This window comes from Thamnophis elegans, chromosome 10, assembly GCF_009769535.1.
Source record: "Thamnophis elegans isolate rThaEle1 chromosome 10, rThaEle1.pri, whole genome shotgun sequence".
Lineage (NCBI taxonomy): Eukaryota > Metazoa > Chordata > Lepidosauria > Squamata > Colubridae > Thamnophis > Thamnophis elegans.
Genome location: NC_045550.1, coordinates 24,961,418 through 24,986,295, shown reverse-complemented (window position 1 = coordinate 24,986,295; position 24,878 = coordinate 24,961,418). Strand labels below are relative to the sequence as shown.

Sequence of the window (24,878 nt, the reverse complement as noted above, 5' to 3'; positions counted from 1 at the left end):
GTTCCTTCATGTTCACATGAGGACTATTTCCAGCAATAGTTTTACCTATTAGAAGCATACTAAATGTCTTTGAAGCTCAGTGTGAAAAATAGCCTAAGCTCTTTCTTCCATATTGGAGGTGATACTGGATTGGAGGTCGTTACATTTCCTTGTTTCTTGAAAATATGTTATTACTGCAGAGTGGTCTCTTTCCTTTCTGGGATTGCCATTTCCTTGTTTTGGGTATGTTTCAGAACAACACTAACAACATTGTATAGCAAAACATAACTGGAGGGAAGAATCATTCCCATCATTGTGTTGTGTTTCACAAATATGAGCAATCATGCAAGTTATAATGGGAAATGAATCTACTCCTTTCCATAGATTAAAAGTTGGCAAACAAGATTGCTTCATTCAATTGATGGTGATAAAATATAGTCCCAAGGAGAACTGAGGACCTGTATCCTGGTTTTAAGCAAAGTGGTTGTGCTATCATGTTAAAAAAATAGGAGATATGCTGCCAACTATATTTTCTACATGTTTAAAAATATTTTATAATAGACATTGTGTGGGCCAGCCTTTGAAAATAATGTTCAAACTGTAGTTGGTTCAGAATGCAATGGTCAGTTGCCAATGAAACAAACAGGTGTAGCAATATAATTCCAGTGCTTTGGTTACCCTATTTGTTTCCAAGCCCAGTGTAAAGTGATGGTATTAATCTAGAAAGTTCTACATGACTGTATCTCTGTGGATTTATAAAGTAATCTTTCAGAGAAGTAGATATGGTTTTCTCTGTGTTTTGACTGAGAGCAGATGGGGAAATTAAAAGATAGGGTCCTGTGGGAAGCCCTGCCACTCTGTGGAACAACAAACTCCAACAACAAAAACAAGTTTAAAGCCCCCAACCTCTTAGCGGCAAAGATTCCTTTTTCAGCTGGCATTTGATAGATGACAGGGGATACTACCTGGCTTACATTGATTTTGATCTATGTGACTTGGTTTGGCTGTTGTTTGTTCATCTGAAGTTATTGTACTACATACATTTTTAGCAAATTTTGAAAGTGAGCAGCAGAGGATTAAATAAAACATACAAAACTTTTTTATAAAATAAGTATTTTATTAAGTAGATAGAAGTTTCTTTTCTCCTTTAGAAACAAATTTTAATCTGGAAATAAGTTTTTTGGTCTTTCTAAAGGAAAGGTTTATTTGAGATTCTGTTATTCTTAAACTATTCCCCGCCCTTCTGATTAGTTTTCAGGTGGCATATAATATTTTGATAATGTTCAGCTTTTGATGAATTTCTAGGGCATGAGTTTCATTGTTTTCTAAAAGTTGCTGAAATCTATAATTTTCTGATTGAAGAAGCAAAGTCTATCAAACTTCTTTAATTTCTGTGGTTCCTTTGGGATAGTAATGCTATCTCTAGTCAGCACAAAATGCATAAAAGGGAAATAAGCATAAAATATGAATGAACTTTTGGCAAATTTGGCATCCTTAATAACTCTTATTTTTTGCTTTGCTTTGAAGCTGAAATAATTTTCAGATGGTATATATAATGCTAGATAGAGACATATTTTTTAAAAAATAGATATTTCTTTTAATCAGGCATGGGAAACATTCTTATCATATCTAGAATTCTGTAATTGTTGTGTGCATCTTGTTTGCAACAATGAAAAACTTTTCTTGCTATCATATGTGTAAATAAGTGTGTATGCATTTTTATTTCCTTTCTTGGATCCTCTTAATTTGATTGCTACTGTTGCTAATCATACTGTTTTCTCCAGAATCTTGAAAGTGGTTAAGTTGTTCCATTAGGTTAAAAAAGTAATTTCATTGAATATAATTTATACTTTATGTTGTTAGTGTTTTATTTTCTATAACCTTTTAGACATATTTCATATTTAATGAAACAGCTGCTCTGGGGTTTATTATTGATCCAGCTGGTCTTTTCAGTTTTTACTACCAGATCATTTTGATTTATAGAAATTGTCCAAACTAGTACACAATTTCAGTTTATTGTCAGCCTGAGAGCTTTGCTGCTACCACCAAAGGCCATCTTTATAACTATTTGACTTTGTTGACCATAAAGAGGCAACTTCATAGATGACGGGCATTCCTTATTATTGATTTCACATTTTTTTTTGGCTCAGAAGTCTTTGTTACTCAGTTGTGAACATCAGGCTTCTGAAATACTAGTTCAGTACAATAATTAGTCATAAACTAAGAAATGGCTTTTATTACTTTAAACTTCTAATGTGCTGGTAAGTTTACATGAACTGGTTTGTTTTTTAAAGACCCACAGCATTAATTATCTTAAATAGTAAGACTAAAAATCAAGCTAAGGAATATGAACTTATGCTTTCAGACATTGCTAGCCCATGGTTTGGTGCATCATTTAGATCTAAGAAAATTGTATAGGAAAATTTGTTTAGATAGCTCCCCTACTATAATCAAAGGAAGCAGGCTGCTATGAGGTTTAAAGTAGTGCAGTTTTAGATATATGCACTCAGAAATCAACCCTACAGAATTCAGTTTAAGTTGTGTGTGTGTGTGTGTGCATGTGCATATATATATATATATATATATATATATATATATATATATATATATATATATATATATACATACATACATACATACATACATACATACATACATACATACATATATATATACATACACTACAAAACATACATGTCCTAGAAATGTTGCAACAGTTCTTCTTTCAGAAAATACTTTCTTGCCAAGGGTGAAATCTTGAGTTACATGCAGAAAAGTAGAAAACTACTATTTTAATAGAAATTGTAGGAATTTACTGTGATGAAAAAATGAGCAACGTTTGAATGAGGTTGTTAACTTTGCTGATAATTAAATTAGCCCATAACTTTCTTTTCCCTCTTGCAGTCTGTGAATCCTTATATAGGAAAACTGTCTATCATAGATGATGAAGCTACACTCAATGTGAGTATGAGCTTGTAAATTTTGTGTGATAGAATGTTAGGAATAAAGTGAGAAATGAAAAGTGAATTAAAAAGGATGCTCAAAGGTGCTTTAGGTTCCATATCACATCTGAATAATATTGCAGTACATATGTATGCAGCGTAGTACATTGTGCTTATTTCTATTATTCCTAACTCTGGCTTTTGAGGATCCCATGATTTAAAAAAAAACACAGATTCAACCTTGTTGTTAAATTATTTTGACTCTTCCAGGAGAATTGCTAATATGATTTAAAATGTTTGTCTCGTTTTTATGGCATTTTATATCCTGCATTCCTCTCACCCCAATTCAAGGCAGAATATTGTACATTGAATCCTCATAACAAACTTCTAAGTGAGGTTAAAGTGCCAAGATCACTTAGGGAACTTAATCAAAAATGTTGATTAATGATTATTTTCATATATTACTCTTATAATCTAGTCAATATACCAGACTGAGTCCAGTTGGAATGAGTCTTCTTGGAAAGCATTACTGTATACAACTTACTTGGAGAATAGTCAGAATCTTGCATAAAATGAGGTCTTTAGTTCACTAACAAGTGTTTAAAGTGTTACTGTGAATGATCCAAAAATTTTTGTGAGCAGAGAGTTGCACCTCTGCCCTAATTTATATGGACTTTTCTCTTTTTCTCTTCTTGCAGGGAATGGGTCTTGTAATTGCCCAGGCATTATCAGAATACAACCGGTAAGTTAAAGAATGTTTGTAAATTAAATGAATATTTTGCTGAGAAAATGTATTCATATTCCTACTGGCAAAGTTGTGAAATAAAAAGATTTTTGAAATGCTTATTTATGGCATTCTTTTTTTTTACACACAGGCTAGATTTATTTGCAGTTTTTGATTCCCAGTATATCATTTAGCTCTCTCAAAAATCAGTTTTGGTGAAAGCAGTTTAAATTAGAAACTGGTACTATAGATTAGCTAAATCTTGGTTCTCTTCATTTAATGTTCAGATATCTTGATATCAACTAGTGTGATTGCTTGAAGGAAAGAACCGTATATCATTTCTATCAGGAAAGATCATGTTGTAACAACTAGTTGGTTTCCAGTCTTACCTTTTTGAAGGTTACAGGACTTCCTTTAGTTGATGTACAATGATATCCTCTGCCTTTTCATCATTATGCTAGCAATAATTCACTGTTGTAAGAGAATGCCCAGAAATTTAAATGCACTTTTTGCAAATTGGTTTTGTGTCTCAGTAGTGAGAAAAAAAAAGTGCACAAGAAAGAAGAGTAAAGAAAACTAACTTAGACTTTTTAAAATACCTGAGATGGGGCTATAAGGCAACTAGTTTACATGGAAAGTTCCCAGTTGTATCCTTGAGATTTGTTCTGTTGAAGCATGCTGCTGAGAAATAGAAAAAGGTTATGTTTCTGCATGAGAAAATGAAGGCAAATCAATATAGAAATAAACAAAGAACTCAAAGCATATTTTGTATAATAGGCAGCATAGGAATGGATGAAACATTAAATTCAAAAGGCTTTTTATAAATCATGTTCTTAGATATCTTTCATTATCAAGTTTGTTAGAAAGATAAGTTTTTGTATTTCCCTTTGGCATCTGATGCTATTTCTTTCCTTTAAAATAAATCCAGACATCATTTGGAGGACCTGTATTTTTAAAAAAATGTTTATATCATAATTAAAAGAACACATTTTTCTTGCTCTGTAATGATGCTCATGGCAACTTCTGTTGTTTTATCTCCCACTGCTGTTCTTGTTCAGACAGTTTCGAGACAAAGAAGAAGAACATCAGAGCGGGTTTTTCTCAGCCTTGACTAACATGGTAAGAAATCAGTGACTCTGTTGTCAGTCAATGCTTGTCATGCAAGGAGTCTGGTCTAAGAGATTTGCAGGAGGAGATGTAGAATCTTTCTGTACATGTTATAATGGGTTTAAATCCTGACTATAAAATACAAAGGCCTCTCTACTACTTTTAGCCCTGTGGACCAGATAGATTAGTGGAAGACCTCAGTATATCCTAAAGCTATGCAATACTGCTTTTTTCCCATAGGTGGGCAGTATGTTCATTGCTGATGCTGATGAAAAAATCTCCGTCCAGTAAGTACATCCATCAGATGACAAACATAATTCTTTGGTTTAGAAGTCTAAAATACAATCTATTGCTTAGTGGAACTGGCACCTAATCTTCTAGCTCAGCAATCAGTACTGCAGATAATAGCATAAATGCTATCTAGAATATGGGCAAACTAGCAGATGCTGCATTTGCATTTTAAATGTGTTTCAGCGAAGGTTTTTTTTTGCTCTTATTCATTGTAAATACAAAGAATTGCAATACACAGGAGACCAAGCTAGCATTATTTTGGAGCAGGAGCATCATTTGTCCCATAATATTCCATATGTAAAAGCTAATTCCAGGACACTACAGATAGTCCTCGACTTACAGCAGTTTGAAGTTTTAACAGCACTGAAAACAGTATGACCATTTTTCAAACTTGTCACTGTTGCAGCATCTCCATGGTCATGTGATTTACATTTGGATGCTTGACAGTTCACATTTATGACAGTTGCAATGTCCTGGGGTCATGTGATCTCCTTTTGCGACTGTCTGACAAGCAAAGTGGATGAGGAAGCCAGATTCACTTAACAACAGTGTCATTAATTTAACAACTGCAGTGGCTGACTTAACAAACGTGGCAAGAAAAGTTGCAAAATGGGAAAAAACTCACTTAACAAATTACTTATTTAGCAATATAAATGTTGGGCTCAATTGTGGTTGTAAGTTGAGGACAACTATACAAAAATAAGTAATTTTCATGATATTTTGAGCTCAAGACCATGAAAAATGAGGATTAATGGCTAAATGCAGTTAATGAAAGCTCACAGTGAGGATAATAAAACCAGATAAGACCTGATTTACTGACATATTCTGTGACAATGGCAAAGAAGGCTTGCTTGGCTGCCCCTTGCTATATCCCTGCATCTACGCAATATAGACTGGTGGAGCTATTTAAAACAATTAAATGTTAAAGGTCTTTTAAAGGCCTAGAACATCTTGTTGTGGTAGTCTTAAATGTACCGTAGATAAAAACCAATGAATTTGAAATGTCAGACGTTATGGTTTAGAAAAGTCAGTGAGAGCACCATCCTGTGCTTTAATATGTATACTTCCCAGCTTATGCAGTCGGAGTATATTTAAATTGTTTGGATGATGCAAGCTTACCACCCTTCCCAGCTTCTCCTTACCACCAAGGATATGAAGAGTGAGTCAATTCTTGAATCAGATCTTCCTCATTCTATTTTAGTCACAGGTACACATAAATGTCAGATTAGAGTTCTTTTGAATTCAGTATGTTAACATCACATGTCTTTTCCATTCCTGTCGTGAAGAAATGTATGAATTTTGGTAAGTCAAAAGAAGCAGAACAGAATCCTTTTTTTTTTCTAGGCTAGTTAAATTCATTGCATGCACTTATTTCTAGCTTAATCCTAAAACTGCATCTCACCTATTTTGGCCATGTCATGCAGAGGAATTCACTGGAAAAAGCAATTTTGGAAGAGATAGCGGTAAAAGAAAACCAGGTCACTCAAGATCATGGTGGTTGGACACCATCAAAGCTGACACCAGCCAGAGCATAGAACACCTCAGAGAAATAGTGCAAGATAGGAAGATGGGGAGAGACCTGGCCCATTGAATCGCCAAGAGTTGGACACGACTAAATGGATAACATCTTCATCATTATCATTTCCAGCTTGGAGAGATGCATCTATGTGCTGTATAGTTGTTGCTGAAAGTGCATGAAAAAAGAGAAAGCCACCCTAATCCAGCACCCCAAATATAACTAAGCATATTGGAATTTGAACTTGATCCGCTAAGACCTGATCAGCCTCTTGGATGAAAAATATTTCAGTTTCATTTTAATGTCTAAATACATACAATTCTTGATTTATGACCACAATTGAGCTCAAAATTTCCATTGCTAAGTAAGAAGACAGTTGTTAAGTGAATTTTGCCCCATTTTATTACCTTTCTTGCCACAATTGTTAAGTGAATCACTTCAGTTGTTAAGTTAGTAACATGGTTGTTAAGTGAATCTGACTTCTCCGTTGACTTTGCTTTTCAGAAGGTCACAAAAAGTGATCACATGATCCTAGGACCATGATGGGGTGAAAAACAACCCAACGCGCAAATCAGAAGTTGGGGAACGGACTTCTTTCTGGTTTGTGTGGGCTGTTTTTCTCCCTCTGGAGGCTTCAGGAGGTTTCCCTGAATGGAACATACCTTACCAATTCTGTATAAATGCACTAGTTGCAAGTGTGTTTCTGATTTCAGTTGAAAGTGGTGATTGGTTTATAAAACCAAAAATGTTAGAACTGTTGGTAAGCATGAAAGACAGAAATTTCACACTGATTTCTTCCATATTGTTACAGCTTTCTGCAGTCATTTCCACTGACAGTTCTGCCCACTGTATATAAAATGCATTATTTGCTTCTTTCTAATCACAAATTAACCTGTTCCTGTTTAAGTACAGGGTTATTTTAATTGATCTTGGTAGGTATAATAATGCTATTTTGTTTTATTTTATTGTGTCTTTTAAATGTTTTGAGTCACCATGTAAAGACTATTTTTACACAATACAGTTTATTATGTTGTATGACAAAATGGCTTATTATAATAAATATGAGAAAACACACTGAAATGTTTCATGTTTCTGATTTGTGGGTTTTTCTGTTTTATCTGAGTGTCCAAAATAACCTCTTTCCCTTACTGTAACTTGGCAAAGTGTTCCAAGAAATTTGATTACTGCAATAAATGTGTTTCTCTTCTGCTTTGTAGAACTAATGAAGCTATCCTTTTGGCTCTTTATGAAGCTGTCCACTTGAATCGAAACTTTATCACTGTATTGGCACAGGTGAATTATAATTCACTTTTGTACATCTGAGGAGTCTGTAGAATCCAAATTGAAAAATAGCTTAGACCTTTGAAGGTAGCTGTTCTAACAGAGATTTAAATTCATTCTGTTTGTGTGTTTGTTAAGTTTATTTGCTCTGTTTGATCATAGTAATTTGCTAATGTTTTGGTTTGGAAGTTGGAAAATACATTCCTTTAACTGGAATATCTAAAGCATTTCTGTTTGCCCCCCCTCCCCCACAAAAGACAGGAGGCTAGTCAAGTATCTATACAGCTCTCAGCCCAAAATGGGATGGGTCCTGTGGTGGGATTCAATTTTTTTACTACTGGTTCTGTGGGCATGGCTTGGTGGGCGTAGCATGGCTTGGTGGCATAGCTTGGTGGGTGTGGCAGGGGAAGCATACCATTCCCACCCCACTCCAGTGGAAGGTTACTGCAAAATCCCCATTTCCTCCCAATCAGCTGGGACTCGGGAGGCAGAGAATAGATGGGGCAGGGCCAGTCAGAGGTGGTATTTATCGGTTCTCCAAACTACTCAAAATTTCCACTACCGGTTCTCCAGAACTAGTCAGAATCCCCTGAATACCACCTCTAGGTGGGTCAACCACTAGAGATTATAGTGTTAGAGTGGCTCCATGAGACTTAGGTTCTAGTTCAGCTATGGAAAGTCAGGGAGTGATTTTGGCCAGTCACTTTGTCTGAGGTCAAACTATCTCACGGGGTTCTGTTGTGAGGATAGATAAATAGGAAAAAGATGCATTCAGTACACAGTATTGATTTGCATTCCTGTACAAAAGATGAGATTTAAATCTAACAAATAAATATAATCAATTACTGAATCAAGAAAGAAGTTAGTTTTGAATTTATTTACCCATTTGGCCAGCATGTATGCTATAATATCCTATACCAGTGTTTTTCAACCACTGTGCCGTGGCACACTAGTGTGCCGTGACATAGTGTAAGGTGTGCCGTGGGAAAAACACCCGCCTATAGTCAATATAGGCACAGAGTTAAAAAATTTTAACATTTTCTAATGGTGGTGTGCCTCGTGATTTTTTTCATGAAAAAAGTGTGCCTTTGCACAAAAAAGGTTGAAAAACACTGTCCTATACAACAAGCCAGAGTTGTAAAGAATGGTACTTCACTCCCTTTTGAATTCTTCAGGTCATGTTTATGAAGGTAAGGGAAGATAAGTAGACCTGGAACATATAAAATTGTCCCTAAGTTGAGTCAAGAATATCATACATAGTCATGAACATTTTGATTCAAGCTGTCTGTCAGCTGATTAGAATCCAAAACTATACAATATCTTTCCCTTCTTTTAAAGTGTTTTGAAAATTCTGGTAGGAAAAAACATGACTTTTGGGTATACTGTCAGAAAGCAACCATATATTTAGTATTACACATATTGATGGCAGCAGAAATCATATATGCTAAATATTGGAAAAATGCAAACACCCCACTGGACAATGATATAATTAAGAAAATTTGGGATTGTGCTGAAATGGATAGATTAACCTTAAAAATTAAAGATAAATATTATAGGACATGAAATAAATTTTATGAATGGATAGAGTTAAGAGGTAGAAATGAGAGGGAAGTTGACAAATGTTAATAACTGTTAGTATGGAAAATAAAGATGCTATAGAATCGGGATGGCGAACCTATAGCACGCGTGCCACAGGTGGCAAACGGAGCCATTTGTCAGGGCACGTGAGGCGTTGCCCTGTCAGCTGGCCAGTGCACATACGTGCGCTGGCCATCTGAGTTCAGCCTTTTTTAAAGCCATTTTTTGCCCTCCCCAGGCTCCAGAGGCTTTATAGGAGCCTGGAGAGGGCGAAAAGAGCCTCCCCTGCCCCCCGGAGGCCCTCTGGAGCTTCAGGAGCTTCCCTGAAGCCTTCGGAGCTCAAAAAACCTGCCCTATGGGCAAACAGGAAGTTCAGGAATGGACTTCTGGTTTGCTCAGAGGGTCGGTTTAAGCCCTCCAGAGGCTTCAGGGACCTTCAGGAGGACTAAAAAGGACCCTGTGAGCAAACCAGAATTGACTTCTGGTTTGCTTGTAGGGTCGTTTTTTTGCCCTTCGGAGGCTTCAGGGAAGACTCCTGAAGGTCCCTGAAGCCTCTGGAGAGCCTCCGGGGGGGGGGCAGGGGAGGCTGTTTTCACCCTCCCCAGGCTTCTATAAAGCCTCTGAAGCCTGGGAAGGGTGAAAAAAGCGTGGAAAAATGGGGGGAGCGCCTCTCATGCACGCATGCGCACAGGGCAGGGGTGTCGCACATTGCATTATGAGTGTGGCACACCCACGCATGATCCCCCTGTGCTTCCCCCCATGGCATGCAAGCCAAAAAAGGTTCGCCATCGCTGCTATAGAATTATGGATATAATATGGAAAAATTGTAAATAGGTTAAACTCATATTTTTTCTTTGGTTGTATTATTATAATTACTGTAAATATATTATTGTTATAGTTATTAGCTTGTTAAGTATGTTAAGGTTTGCTATTGATTTTTCTTTGGCTTTGCTTTGTTTGTAATTGTTACCCTGACATGGCACTGTCTTTTCAATAAAGTATAAAAAAAAATTCTGGTAAAAAGCTTGCAAAAATGGTTTTTTTCTAATTTATCTCTGCCATTCTGAATTTTGTTCCTGGGTGCTCTTAGCTGATGTTTATATGTAATGAATACTGGTTCAAATCTGGTTTAAATGAGTCTGAATAAAATCAAAATTTAATCATGCTGCTAGTGTACTTATGTTGCACCAAATAAATATTTCAAGGTGTCCTGTGTCATTTTAAAAAGAAACTCTGTATCATAAATAATAAACCTAGCATAACGATGTGAGTAGTTTACATACATGTTTTGTTTGATGTTGGGATCGTAGCTATGATGAAGATAATAATTTATGTATGAGAGTTGCTTTGTTCACTTTATTCATTTTTGTGTGATCTGGATGTTTTAGAGCAATGCTGTGCAGGATACATGTCAGCTAAAGCTTTTTCAGTTGAACAGTATAGAAATTACTGCAGTTACTGCAAGCTTAAATTTCAGAATTGCCACACCAGCATCTTGCTGCTAGGCGGTGCTGTTACACTTAGCTGGAAGAAGAGTTATAAAACCTGATTATAAGAGAACCCAAGTCATTAAACTATGGAAATAGAGTCATTTGTGTGCATTATTTTCAATGGACAGTTTATTTCAAAGTTGGTCTTGGAGGTTAATTTCAAAAATTGAGAAAATATTAGTTAATCCTTATAAGATTAAGTGCAGAATCCATTAATAACCCAGCTTTTAAAATTTCTGCAGTAGCAGGCCCCTGTGTGAAGTTACATGAAATATTGTACAATTAAAAACAGATTGGTACCATAATTCCAAAATGCATTTCAAATCTGCTTGCTGCTGAGAGAACATTTGGAAATACGTTGATATGAAAGGTACTCTGTGAAACAGACTTCATTATTTCACAGTTGAGCATAAAATAGAATAGTATGCTGATGTAAAGTCTTGCCTGTTTTTATGGATGACAGTATTACAAATGGAACCCTATAGTTAAATCAGCAATTAGATGGGGAGCTTCTGGCTGAGATGAAATGTAGAAAGGACTAGTAGAAGCAGGCAGGCGGAACAGGTAACAGTAATAATATTTGTATAGCCTTGTGTTCTCCTGAAACACCTGGGTTAAGCAGCAGGGTAGCAACATGATGCATTGACTTGCTGTATAATCAGGAATATATTAAGAGAGGGGATGGAAGAAGAAAGAAGGAAATATTGCTTTCATAGCAACTTTTGTAAGAAGATTAATTTTAACTTTTAAAAAGCTGTTCAGTAATTTCTTATATGCATGAAAATAATGACAGATTCTAGCAAGGATTGTAGGTGTGATAAGATAGCAGAAGCAAAATAGCTGCAATATCAGGAATCGGGTAAAATTGCACTAAAGGATACTTAAGGTAGTACAGGCATCACTGAGTGTAAATTTATTTGGATATATGTTTAATTCCTAGAGTCATCCTGAAATTGGTTTAGTGACAATGCCAGAAAGCCCAGTTCCAACTACACCTGTTACTCCACTTGGAACCACACCACCTTCTTCTGATGGTGAGCCGTTCTATTTTCTATACATGTTTGTTGCATTTCTGTATTCTAAGGAAGAGAACAAGTGGCCCTTTTACGCAGAAAAGCATAAGGGCTTATAGATCCTGGAATCTTAGCAGAAATCCTCATCAGGAATAGCTTATAGAACCATGATATTACTTGGCTTAATCACGAATTGTTCCCAAATGAGAATCTCTCTCTGAATGTTATTTTTATGTGATAAGACATTGCCCTTAGGCTGGTGGCACATACATGGTTGTCCACGTGAAGATGTGGATGGCCATCCTAGATAACAGGATCAGTTGTCTGTATCCGATTGCCTAGTTGCCCTGTGCGTGTTGACTGCTTTATGTGTTACAGATATCTTAATGGGAAAATAAGATATATTTCATAAAACTTTATAAGCATTTGAGTGAGAACGGAATCTTATCCTGTAATAGCTGCTATTAAGGTCACTCTGGCATCCTGGTAGAAGAGTATTCTTCTCTGAGAAGATAAATTCTTCGTTGCCATGGATATCAAAAGCCTGTGGGGTTTTTTTTTAAAAAGAATTCTGTCTTCTACCTCTCTGTGTACTGTATTCTATATGATGTTAAGGGTTGAGAGTTGCTAAGCTTCTTTCATATTATTCATTGCAAATATAGCTACCCACACACTTTTTTTTAATGCAGCAGGCAAAATTTGCGTGCATACCTTCAACTCTCTTTTCCTCTCATTTTCTAATTTACATAGACAAATCCAGATTGTTGTAAATATGCACAGAGAGTGCTACTTTCCTATTTCCTGGAGATTAATTAATGTAATAAAAGGAATTCTTATTTGGCCAGTTTCAATATAGACCTGACTTTATTTATGGTTTTCATCCTTTTTCTGTACTTTCAGGGATTCAATGAATGTGTCCACATTATCTTACTCCCTAATATTTCTTACTTCCCTTTAAAAAAAAGCATGCCAGGATGATTCCCACTCATACTGTGCCATAAAAAAATGCAGATGAATAAAGCAATATTTTGCTTTACATTTTATATTAGATATGGCCGTTTCAAAGTCAAAGAGCAGCCTATATCTTGAAGAATATACCCCAGAGTACTTATGATCCTGAGTACTTTAACTGCTGCTGGATTTTGCCAAATAGGTCTTGAGTCTTGGATTAGTTCCAGTTTTTTTGACTTGTACCATAGATTAAAAACTGTTCTAATGTTTCAAATTAATATTTATTTAGAAGATTTATTATGCCCTCCAAATCTATGTAATTACAATTTTAGGTGGCACACATCAAATAAAAAACAAACTCAAATAATAATTAGAATTTAAAAACATACAAAAAAGAAACAAAAGCCATAACAAATATATTAGACCACCCCAGTCTGGGTTATCTAACATGCATACCATCTCCCAGAAAATGGGTTCATACATAATCCTGTCTCATTGTCTGGGGCAGAAACTAGGTGGAATTATTCAAAGAGCAGGTGCAGTCACAGGAAAACCACATCTCCTAGGTCCCATCAGATGATTTTGCCTCAGAGACAGGCAGTCCCACAAAGAGTTTCTACCTGTGACCCATTTGTGCTGGGCTTGTATGTTGCTCTAATCATGTCTGATTTTTGAGCAGCCTCCAGAGCAGTAATCACTGTAAAATTAAATATAACCATATAAGCATTACAAAATAATAAATAATTTCACAAATGCCAAGAAGCAACCATAACAAAATCCCTGTCCAAGAGAAATACTATGTGCTTTATTTGGGAGTGACCCCACTTCATTGTTTGTGGGTTCCAGTGGCAATGTTGCTTGATTTTTCTTATCTCCAAATTAATAATCTACAATGATTCTGCCTGATGTCATAAACAATTGTTAAAGTAAAGACAAGGTTTGTAGTATTTAATAATAGAAACATGTTGCTTTACCTCCACTCGGAAGGGTTTCAGAATGGTTAAGTTCTACTGATGAGCAAACCTTCTCTGATTTTTCCCAGTCATTAGCACTGTAGAGCTGCCCTTGGATGCTGATGTGCAGACAAGCAACCTGCTGATAACCTTCTTAAAGTACAGTTCTATTGTCATGCAAGATACCAAAGGTAGGCAGCTGTATCAATATAGCTTTGCATTTCTGAAATCCGTTGGGGGGGGGGGGTTGTTACTAATTTAACTGCATAAAACAATCTAGCTAATTCATCTTGGATAATAAATTTCAGTATGACAGTATGAACTGATTTCTTATTGCCAGATGACAATTCTAAGAGATCAAGGAGCTTTGATGCTGAAGGAGAGAAAACCCAAATATAGAAGAAAATGTATAAAAGAGATTTGTCATGCTCTCCCAAGGAAATAAAGCAGACAATTATATATAAGAAAGCAAAGGATAGAGTGGTCTATAACGCCTTGTTTCTGAGAATACCCCAAAGGGAAAAACTGCATAAGACAGAAGTCAGTTCAGAATAAACATTATGAACTCTTCAAAACACATGTGATGCGTCATAGCTACTGTAACAAAGCTGACTTCTTGTGAGTTGGTACAAGAAAGCTGTATCAAAGGTGATAAGGTTTGGCTTGAATTTAAACGTTTTGGCTTTCTATAAAAGCCGTATTGGCCTATTGGAGGATGGTGGTTCACGTCTTATATGCTGTGGATGGATAACTATGTATTGATTTTAACTGGCTAAGCCACAAAAAGTGCACAGGCAAACTTACAGTTTTATGTTATGTTGGCTCTATTCATTCGTTATTTTGATTGTTGAATAAGATGGGACGCCCTTCAAATATGTAACATGCTCAATTATTCAGTTTTTACTTCAACACTTGAACCCAATATCTGTGTGTGTGCATGTGCATTACACACACACACAGTCTGTAAAAATATATGTGTTTATCTATGCCCGTATATGCATACAGTAATAAAATTTATTTTGCCTTTTATGTCTTAAATATCTGTTCAAGTGTGTTTTTCCTTTCTTGGACAGTTTCTGTGGATTTTGTGTCAGCATTTTTAGTGGGACACGTGTCTGTTTCCTTACTGGATCTACATTTTCATAGAAAGATTCTACATAATTTTTATGTAGAATTCAGCCAGTACTTATTTAGTGACTACAACCTATGCCAGCATCTTTATTGTTAAGCAAAATGGTCACTAAATGAACCATATGACAGAGAGAAAGGGAGACTTCTGGTTGCTCTTATTTCAGTTAGACAAAATTCTCTCATGCAGCAACATTGGCATTTTTCTCACTCTGGCATGCATTGCTCAGATGCAAAAGTTTGGTTGTTAAGTGTGCATGTTGGTCAAAATAATTTTTCACTACTGTTCAGCAATGTTGGATTTGTGAACAATCACTGTGATAGTTGCTAAACAATGTTCTTGGGGATTTTCTTTTAGAGAATCACATTTGCTTTTCTATTAAATTACTCTCAAAGTGTCATGCTTACTTTTTTGCATAAGAGGTCAAATCGTCCCCTTTGACTTGCACTTTGAGTTGAAATAGACATTAGGGGTCATGGAAAAAATATTGTCAAGAAGGATGAGATGGAAGGAGAAAGCAAATGTGGGAGGATAAACTTGAAGCATGTTTCTTTAATTGTTTGCTTTTTTGTTGTTTTTGCTTTTCAGCATCAAGTATTGCTGATCTAATTATAAAACTACACCAGGATTTTGAGATATGTGATATTGTTTCATTAAAATGGGAATTATAAACCATCTGAAATCATAAATTCAAGCTGGTTTATTTCTAGAAAGTTAACTGAATGCTTGTAGTGTTTTTGAGCATTCTGATTTACCCCATTTTGGTTAAACCAATCCAGATTTGTAATGTCCAGGCTACGACATTGAATTAAATGATAGAAGTAGATGTGATGTGTCCCCAAATTTACCAAGGTAGCATTATGCAGTTCCTTTTAGATTTGCATTGCAGTTTGAATAAACTACATGTATAGACATTAAACATTTTTCTCTATATTGTGTATTAACAGTAATTTCTGCAAGTCATGGGTTGGTTTAAATTTCATTGTCAATATGAAAGCTTTATTTGCTCCCTGTTTAAATGCAGAATGCTTATAAATTATATTTGTGCTTTTTTCTGTGAATTGGGAGAATGGTAATAGTTCAGGATTGGATGCTGTACAATATTGAATAGTGGGAGTGACTGTTTATCTGCCACAATGGTTGGAGTTTTCACAATTGATGCTTAGTTCAATTCTTGAAATATTTAGTATGGCAATACTTTATAATGAATCCCCTAATTACTATTATCATGTTGGTGTTTTTTATTTGTTAATAGTCTCTACCTTGTTCGACAATGAGAAAAAGGAAATTCTAGTCAAATACAGTATGCAACTACATAGAATAGTCTTCACTGTGTTTCTTCACCCATAACAAAGGGTCAAAATTGGCATTGTTCTTAGGGGACTTGTGCTAAGGGTGCTATTGTATAATGCATTTAAGACTTGGGAAGTTGCTTCAGTGCTAAAGCACAAAGCATTGCACTGGTTAAAGCAGTTAGGTAGCTAAGAAAATGCTGGTAAATAAACATATCACTAGTATATAACCGCAGGAATCTAAAGTTAAATGCTTGGCATGAAGGAATAATGCATGCAGCGTAATCTCCAAGGATGAGACCTAACTGTGACACCTGAGCATGAGCAGTAAATCTCTGGATTTTGCTGTGAAAAGATAACAAGACTCTAAAGTATTATGGGTCTCTAGAGCTGCTGTTCCTGAAAAAAGAGCATTTTAGCTTGTTTTTCAATTGTCATCAGTGGAGGTCAGGTGTGTTACTGATATTTAAAGGTACCTCTATACAGCTTTACAGTCACAGGTACTCGTAGAAAGTGAGCCAGATGTTGCAACAAATTAAGATTGACTAAGGAAGTTATGATTAATATAGATTGGTAGTCTGCTTTCTCAGCCGGAAGACTAGAGCAAAACAGCAGTGTGAAAGTGCATGAAAGTCATGCAATTCCTGGTTTATTGAACCAGGATTCATTTGGTGGGTTATTGAGAACTGCTACTACGGTACTATAGGGCCAACAGTAATGCTGGATATTGTCTGATAGTCAAGAGACTCATCATCTTTTTAACAGTGGAAAATACTAGTGCTGAAGACTATAAAAAGAAGATAGTTCCAGGGTTAAAACCAAAAATAACAAAATCCTTGTTATTATTGTGGGATCCTAGGTAAAAGCTTTGAAGTACTATGTTGTATCACCTCTTGCTCTGTTGTGCTTATGGATTTCTATGATTTCTGATTTGCATATTGATCTTTTCACATGCTAAGGAATGATGGCTTATATGTGTCCTCATATTCGTTTGTAGATGCACACAGACTCCATAGTGGAAAGCTCTGCCTGATTATCTTAACCTGCATAGCAGAGGTAAGTTTTTCCTGTCCATATCCTCCATCTTAGTAGCACAAGTAAAAATCAGCCTCTTAGGATCTTTGCATTCCTTTATCTTCCTCCATCTCTGAAACTGAACAATAATCACTGCAGTTTTGAGAAATAGTCACTTGGTGAGATTTGCTAACTGGAAACATACTTCCCATCTGGCTACAATTTTTATTAGGATAAAAAAAAATCAAGACTGCAATATTGGACTCCATTGTTTGTTTTTCACATATAAAAGGAGGTCCTCTTTTCCCCTTAGAAGACAAGGAGGCTTGGGAAAGGGAACTTACAGTCATAAATGGGAAACTTTTGAAGTGTAATGGTGCTTTCTTCTTTCCATTTTTATGAGAGAAAGAGTATTTGTTCATATCCAAATACTCTTTCTTTCATAAAATACTGGAAGAAGGTTACGGTTTTAAAATTGGAGAAAGAAATATCGATAACCTGCATTATGCTGATGACATTAATTTAGTAGCACAAGATGCAAATAACCTGGAAACACTAGTAAAAAAATTGCGACTAAGAATATATATTAAAGAAGACCAAGCTAATGACAAGTACTGCAACCTATCTTAGAACTGACAATGAAGATACACTGAAGTAGTGGATGTATGATATATCTATTTCTACAAATATCAAAATTATGAAGGCAAAATTATGATTTTCCCCATTTATGAAAGCAAAATTTGGAATTTGAAGAAGTAGAAAAGGGTATCAACATTTTTTAAACTTTGATATTGGAGAGGACTTCTGAGAATTCCACGGATTATTAAGAAAACAAACATAATTCATACAAAAACCAATTCAGTGTTTTTACTTCAGCTACAGATGACCAGGCTCAATTTATACTTTAATATATTATGCAAACATCTAGCTCTCTTGAGAAGTCTATAATACTGGGAAAGGTGGAAGGAAAGAGAAGAAGAGGATAACCAGCAGCAAGGTGGGTACATCCAGTTGCAGTAGAGATGGATGCGTTCCAGGAAAGCCTGAAGGACAAGGTTGGGATGGAAATTCTGGAGAAGATCTGTGTGGTCGTTAATCAATTTGAATAATCATAATTAGTCAACTAGATGAAAAATACATTTGAATCATCTGCCAGGAGTAATATTTCAGATTGTTGCATTCATAAATGTTGTCTTTCAATACTACTTTGATATTAAAATGTGTGATTTTGCTTACTTTGGTTATTTTTCTTTTTCCATAGGACCAGTATGCTAATGCTTTTCTGCATGATGACAATATGAATTTTCGTGTAAACCTCCACAGAATGGTAAGTTGTCTTGAGCAGGAACTCTGTTAGGTCAAAGTCAGCCTTGGATTTTTTCCTCTCTTTTACTTCTTGTTTGTATTAGTGATTTGGGTTTGATGTTTTTCAACTGTTTTGTATTTTAACCTTTGTTAGTTTGGGTTTTTTATTTTAATTTAATTTAATCCTGTTTGCCACACAGAGTCACTTGTTGATGTTTAGCCACATAAATTGGATACATAAATAAAACTGATGCTTTGGTATTAAGCTTTTGCATGGTGATGTTGGTAAATATCTGAAAGTTTCTGGTGAACATTTGGTGTACTCGGTGTTCTGGTCTTATTTTTCTTAATTTTCCCACCCTTATTCCAGTAGTTTATTGCAGAATGCAAGACTGGCTCATGGTTGTGGTCAAACAGCCTCATCAAGATTTCTTGAGTGGGGTGAGCTTGTAGAACACAGTGGAGAGCAATTTGCATTGTTGCAATGAGAGATAACTAGATCTACAGAAATATTAGAGAATAATATATATGTATGTATATTTTTATATGAGGACAAGGCTGAGTTAAATTGATATGGCTGACGCAATCAACTACTTTCCCATGGGATTTTCCCCCTGGCTATTTCAGGTGTCACTTTCTGCTCTTCTTAACATTTTTGGAAGCAGTTGGAACACTTATTAACCCCATTAACTTCTTTCCCTGTTTCATCCTATACTATGTGACTGCAGGAGGAAAAAGTTAAAAATAGAATGGAGAAAGAGTGGAAATTCCTAAAGCATTCATTTTTAGAGCAACTGTAGGATTTAATTTTGTTCCAGCAGTAGATAAAGAAAGTTAAACCTTTGTTAATACTCTCTTTGGTATTCTTACAACACAAATGACAAAGGAAAGTGAGTTAACTACAAACAACCCTGGGCTGTTTTGAACTAAATCTAATGTATTCTAACTCATTGACTGGGTTATGTTAGAGCCTCCCTGAGTCAGCTAATCAAAGTGTATTGGGGAAAAGCAGCCTGTATGTATCTAGTCTGAATAGCTGCTTTTTCTGTTTTTCCAGCTGCTAGATAATGATATAATGAATACATGAAAATCTGTCTAACTATCTCAGTATTTTCTCTCTACTCTGGTTGGTATTGCAGTTGCCTAAGCTACCTTTTTGCTTTAAAGCTTAATGAACAAAATAAATGCTGTGGGGTAGAAGAGGATATCAGAGTCTGCAGGGAGAGGAAGTGAAGTAATATGCAGTATGATGTTATCAAAGAAATTCCCAAAATTACATACTTGTATCTGACATCAGGATGCTAGCAGATAAAAACTGGATTTGCATGATGATGTCATCATGTGAACATCATGATTTTTTCCCTGTTGTGACCAGCTATGGATTCCTATATGAGAGGATGAAATCATCCTTTTCTGAGCAGTTTGATTTATATGGAAAATACTAGTAGTTTCGGTAATCACTGCTTTATACCTTCTGACTAATTCATTTTCTTGTGTTTGAAGCCTATGAGACACAGGAAGAAAGCCGCTGATAAGAATCTTCCCTGTCGACCTCTAGTTTGTGCAGTGTTGGGTAAGTCTACATGCCAGATTTTGTCAACAGTTTCTTCATAGATTGGGGGGAGGGGGGAAGGAGATAAAGGATTGGGGCAGGAGGAAAATATTTATAAGCCAATTCTGAAATGCATTTCATTTACCAATATAATGCAGTTCTGTGTTTCCCACCTACTGCTTCCTTCTTTTGGCAAGAAGTAAAAGCTTTTCTAGACAAATCCATTCCAAACTAATTGAAGGGTGAGGGAATATATTTATTTTAAAAGACTGTTAGATCACAATGGAATAACTGGTTAATTTTTTTTATATGGGACGAGTGCTATATAGAAATACAATAAAGTATAGAAGGTTTTATGGAGGACTGAATGCAAGGATCCTTAGGACCTTCTCTATTTTACAGTTGTTTTCAATACCGATAAGAGGAAAACTAGCAAAGCTGTTTGTGTTATTTTGTCAACTTAGAATAAATATATTGTGTTTATATATTGACATAAAATGTTTCTGAGTGTAGGTGATGTAGTAAGAGTTCCTCGCTTCCAAATTACAGTTATATTTTCTGTCCTTTAGTTCCTTAATGCACAAACTATAGGATTTCTCTCTCCCCAACAAGTATAACTTGGAATCATTGTACATAATAATGTTATGTTGAGGCCCATGATGGTGAACCTATGGCACGTGTGCCACAGGTGGCACACAGAGCCATTTGTCAGGGCACGCAGGTCAATGCCCTGTCAGCTGGCCAGTTGACTTCGGCCTTCTTTTGAGCCCATTTTTTGCCCTCCAGAGGCTTCCCCGAAGCTTCCAAAGTGCGAAAACCCGGTCCTACGGGCAAACCGGAAGTTCGGGAACAGACTTCCGGTTTGCTCGGAGGACCATTTTTTGCCCTCCAGAGCCTTCAGGGAAGCTTCCTGAAGGCCCGTGAAAGCTCAGGAGGTCAAAAATCGGCCCTATGGGGAACCCGGAAGTCACTTCTGGTTTGCTCATAGGACTGGATTTTGCCCTCTGGGGCCTTCAGAGAAGCCTCCTAAAGGCTCCTGAAGTGTTCGGAGGGCAAAAAACAGACCTACAGTTTGGGAATGGTGACTTCCGGTTTGTCCATAGGTCTGTTTTTTGCCCTCCGGAGCCTGCAGGAGCCGAGGTGGCACAGTGGTTAAATGCAGCACTGCAGGCTACTTCAGCTGACTGCAGTTCGGCTGTTCAAATCTCACCGGCTCAGGGTTGACTCAGCCTTCCATCCTTCTGAGGTGGGTAAAATGAGGACCCGGATTGTTGGGGGCAATATGCTGACTCTGTAAACCGCTTAGAGAGGGCTGAAGCGGTATATAAGTCTAACTGCTATTGCTATTGCAGGGAAGCTCCTGAGGCCTCTGGAGGGCATCCGTGTGGGGGACGGGGAGGCTGTTTCGCCCTCCCAGGCTCCTAGAAAGCCTCTGGAGCCTGGGGAAGGTGAAAAAACTGTGGCAAAAGCGGGGGGAGGGGGCACATAGCATTATGGGTATGGCACACCGACGCTTTTGGCACGGCAGCCAAAAAAGGTTTGCCATCACTGGTCTAGGCCATTGTTAACAGTGGATAACACTAGCCAAGAATGATATCTTAAATTTTCAGTTAGAATGGCAACTAATTATAAATCCTGTATCTTTAAATATTTGTATCACATTTTTGCAGATCTTGTGGTGGAATTTATAATAACGCACATGATGAAAGAATTTCCCATGGATCTCTATGTGTAAGTAACAACTACATGAAATTCTAGTTAATTTTAAGAGCGCTTCAAAATTCCAAACAGTGATATTTCTTTTCAATCCATCAAATAATTTAAGAAAAAATGATTCGAATCCCCATTTTTCTTTCCTAAGTTATTTAACATAGTATGGTAGTTGTTATCTCCAAAGGGAATGTCGTGGTGGGTTACATACACTTGCATGTAAAATGTTAGGGCTCTCTGGTCAAATTGTATGTTTCAATGCATCCCTAAGTGAACAGGAGCTGATATATCCTCTCCATGGTACAAAATTAAACCTGACACTTTTACTATTTATGTGTGGATTATTCAAAATAAGGAAAAGTGAATATGGCATGTGTAGAAGTTTTGACAGCCTTTCATTCAGTATTTTTTAATGCCACCCTTGGCAGAAATAATAGTTTCCAAGCGTTTCATGTACTGCAGCTAGCTGAAACCCTTTTTATTTTTGCTTTTGGAACTTTTTTCACTCTATCCTTCAAAAACCTCTAGTTCAAAAATATCTTTGCATGTATTGTATCTTTGAGATTCCCTACAGATATTCAGTCATTTTCATATAACATAATTTTAAGCCATAATGAGTGGATCCTATATCACATTAAGCCTAAATAAACAAGCAATGCTATAATTTAGGATTATGTGTGAACCAAGGTGAGTTTCTTGTAACTCTGAGTATATGATATTGTGATGTGTGTAGAGTGTTGTAGCTTTTAAACTTCTATAAGTGGCCATAGATTTTGTTAAATCTAAATGATCTGGTTAGTATAATGTACTAAGCCTCAGTTTGTTAATTATGATTTATTGAACAAGCAATTTTTGATTGTTCAGGGAACATATTAAGCCATAAATCATGATTTGCAAATATTTATGGTTGGCTTCATGCAATATATGCAGCCAAAATAATAAAAATCATATTTTGCATTTGGTGCGAACCCAATTAATATTATATTCAGTCTAGTTGGAAGCACTATTCTTGATTTGATTGATTTGAATTCCAAATTTCAATAAAAGCTGTTAAACTTGTTTCATTTTCCTTTTTCTTGGAACCTAGATTATTTGTGTGGAATATTAGTCAAGTCATGCCCACCAAGCCATGCCCACAGAACCAATAGTAAACAAATTTGAATTTCACCACTGGTGCACTGATATCCTGAATATTCCATACTGATAATTTGAGGTACTGTTTTACAAGTAGTTGGGATATTACTGTGTTTCAACATTTTCAGCCTTGATCTCAGTAGCTGCAGTTCTATATGACACATTCTTTTTAGAGCTACTTATTGAAAGTATACATCACTCCCAATTTTCTCCTGTGTGCTGCTCAGGGAATCCAATCATGGGTTAACTTGGCCCTTTAGCCTTGAGACTGAGTATGTAAATTTCTAGACCACGCCTCCTCTGGCTGGACTGTTTCAGTTTCTTTACTCAGTCCAAGCCTACGAGACGTCTTTCAATTCTCTCTTTGACTAATTGACAAACTTCTCAGGATTATTGGATTTGGTAGTAGTAATTCTTCTGTGGATTTCTCTCCATTTTTGGGGTGGAGGCGGCAATTTCTGCCAGCCCGATTCCTCATCATTGCTGCTTCCCCTGTAAGGGATGTCGGTTTCTGCAGCTGGAGCGCGAGACGAGCTTGCCGGCTTTGGAAGCGGCTTTGCTGTCTGCCCTCCCTTTATTTCGGCGCGTTGGGACAGTGAGCCTCCCAGCGCCGTTTCTCTCGTGCCGGATAGCACCCGCCTCCGGGCGCGGTCGGATCCTGGGCTGTTGCCTGACGGGGCTACCCCCCTCCCTCCGCCTACCTCCCTCGTCGGAGCGGCTGCCGGGAGGGCTGCATGGATCGGCTGTTGGGTTTTTTCCCTGCCATTCGCGTTTGAATTCCGCGCCTTTACTGCCAGTCGCCATATTTTGGAGCGATTTTACGCATGCGTGGTAATGCCAAGGGATGAGAAGGCAGATTTATTTCGCGCGCTGGAGCCTGCGCACTTCTACCGACCCTCCCTTTTCCCTCACTCGAGGCTGCTGACTCAGGGAGGAGGTCGCTTTGTCTCTGCCTCTGCTTTCACGTGGCGTTTTGGCGGTGGTGCGCAATTTGGATTCCTTTGTTTCAGTGATTGAGCTCTTTCAAATCTCTCATACCATGGCTGATCAATCAGTAGTTAAAGGTACTGTAGAGCCAGTTTCAGAGCCCCGTTCCCCTGGCGAAGGGGGGGCTAGCCCTAGGCCCGGCAGGGCCGCAACCAGGGCCTCCAGTAGTAGGCCTCGAGCCTCATCCGCTGCCCGGGACAAGTCGCATAAGCGCAAAGACAAGGCCAAAGTTCCCCCAAAGGCTTCTGGGGCCCCCATTTGTCCACCTCCGGTTCTGATTCCGCAATGTGTCTCTCCGGTGCGTGTTACTGAGCAGGGTTGGTCTCCTGATATTCAGCTTCCCCAGGCTCCTCTTCCTGAGGCGGGGGTGTTTGGGCCTCGCTCCCCCCCCAATTATTCCTGAAGCTAGTGGGGCTTCTCTTCGCTCGCCCCCACGTGCTGGGCCTTCTGCCACATTCACGCCCACAGCTGCAGGCCTCAGGCCTCTGGAGGGCCAGGATTTGGGCCTTCCTACTGATTTATACCTCATGATCTCTGAGGCTATTTCTAAAGGGGTGGATGCAGAGTTAATGCGTAGGTCCCAGGTTCCTAGGCCCGCTGCGGCCCACTCAGGCCTAGCTCCCCAGGCGTTGCAAGGGGATTCTTCTATTCTGCAAACGGATCCTCCTTCGCCTTTACCCTCGGTGTTCAGTGCGGAATCTGCCTTAGTGGAGGAAGGTGAACTCCTGGATAGGGAATTTTCCAATGACGAAGGCCTCCCTGGAGATCAGCCTACTGCCCCTGGGCTATTCAGGCATGCTCTTTTCAAATCCTTACTGTATAAGGCCAAGACCACCACCCACATGGGGGAGGCGGCTTCTAAAGAGAGTACAGCTGTAGGTGTAGGTCTGGATGCCACCGACCGTCTCTTTGCTGAGCAGGTGGCCTTGC

The 24,878-nt window shown here is 37.5% G+C and overlaps 1 protein-coding gene across 5 annotated transcripts in view; it reads left to right on the top strand.

Moving 5' to 3' along the window:
* The window catches only part of ARMH3 (armadillo like helical domain containing 3), a 154,200-nt gene that overhangs the window by 11,226 nt on the left and 118,096 nt on the right, over positions 1 to 24,878 (top strand). For all 5 annotated transcript variants that reach the window (XM_032225543.1, XM_032225546.1, XM_032225547.1 and 2 more), the window contains 11 exons: positions 2,884 to 2,940; positions 3,620 to 3,663; positions 4,704 to 4,764; positions 4,993 to 5,039; positions 7,777 to 7,852; positions 11,849 to 11,942; positions 13,915 to 14,016; positions 17,244 to 17,302; positions 18,522 to 18,587; positions 20,069 to 20,138; positions 21,788 to 21,848. In XM_032225543.1, the coding sequence (XP_032081434.1) occupies positions 2,884 to 2,940; positions 3,620 to 3,663; positions 4,704 to 4,764; positions 4,993 to 5,039; positions 7,777 to 7,852; positions 11,849 to 11,942; positions 13,915 to 14,016; positions 17,244 to 17,302; positions 18,522 to 18,587; positions 20,069 to 20,138; positions 21,788 to 21,848 (737 nt within the window). The remainder of the gene's footprint in view (positions 1 to 2,883; positions 2,941 to 3,619; positions 3,664 to 4,703; positions 4,765 to 4,992; positions 5,040 to 7,776; positions 7,853 to 11,848; positions 11,943 to 13,914; positions 14,017 to 17,243; positions 17,303 to 18,521; positions 18,588 to 20,068; positions 20,139 to 21,787; positions 21,849 to 24,878) is intronic.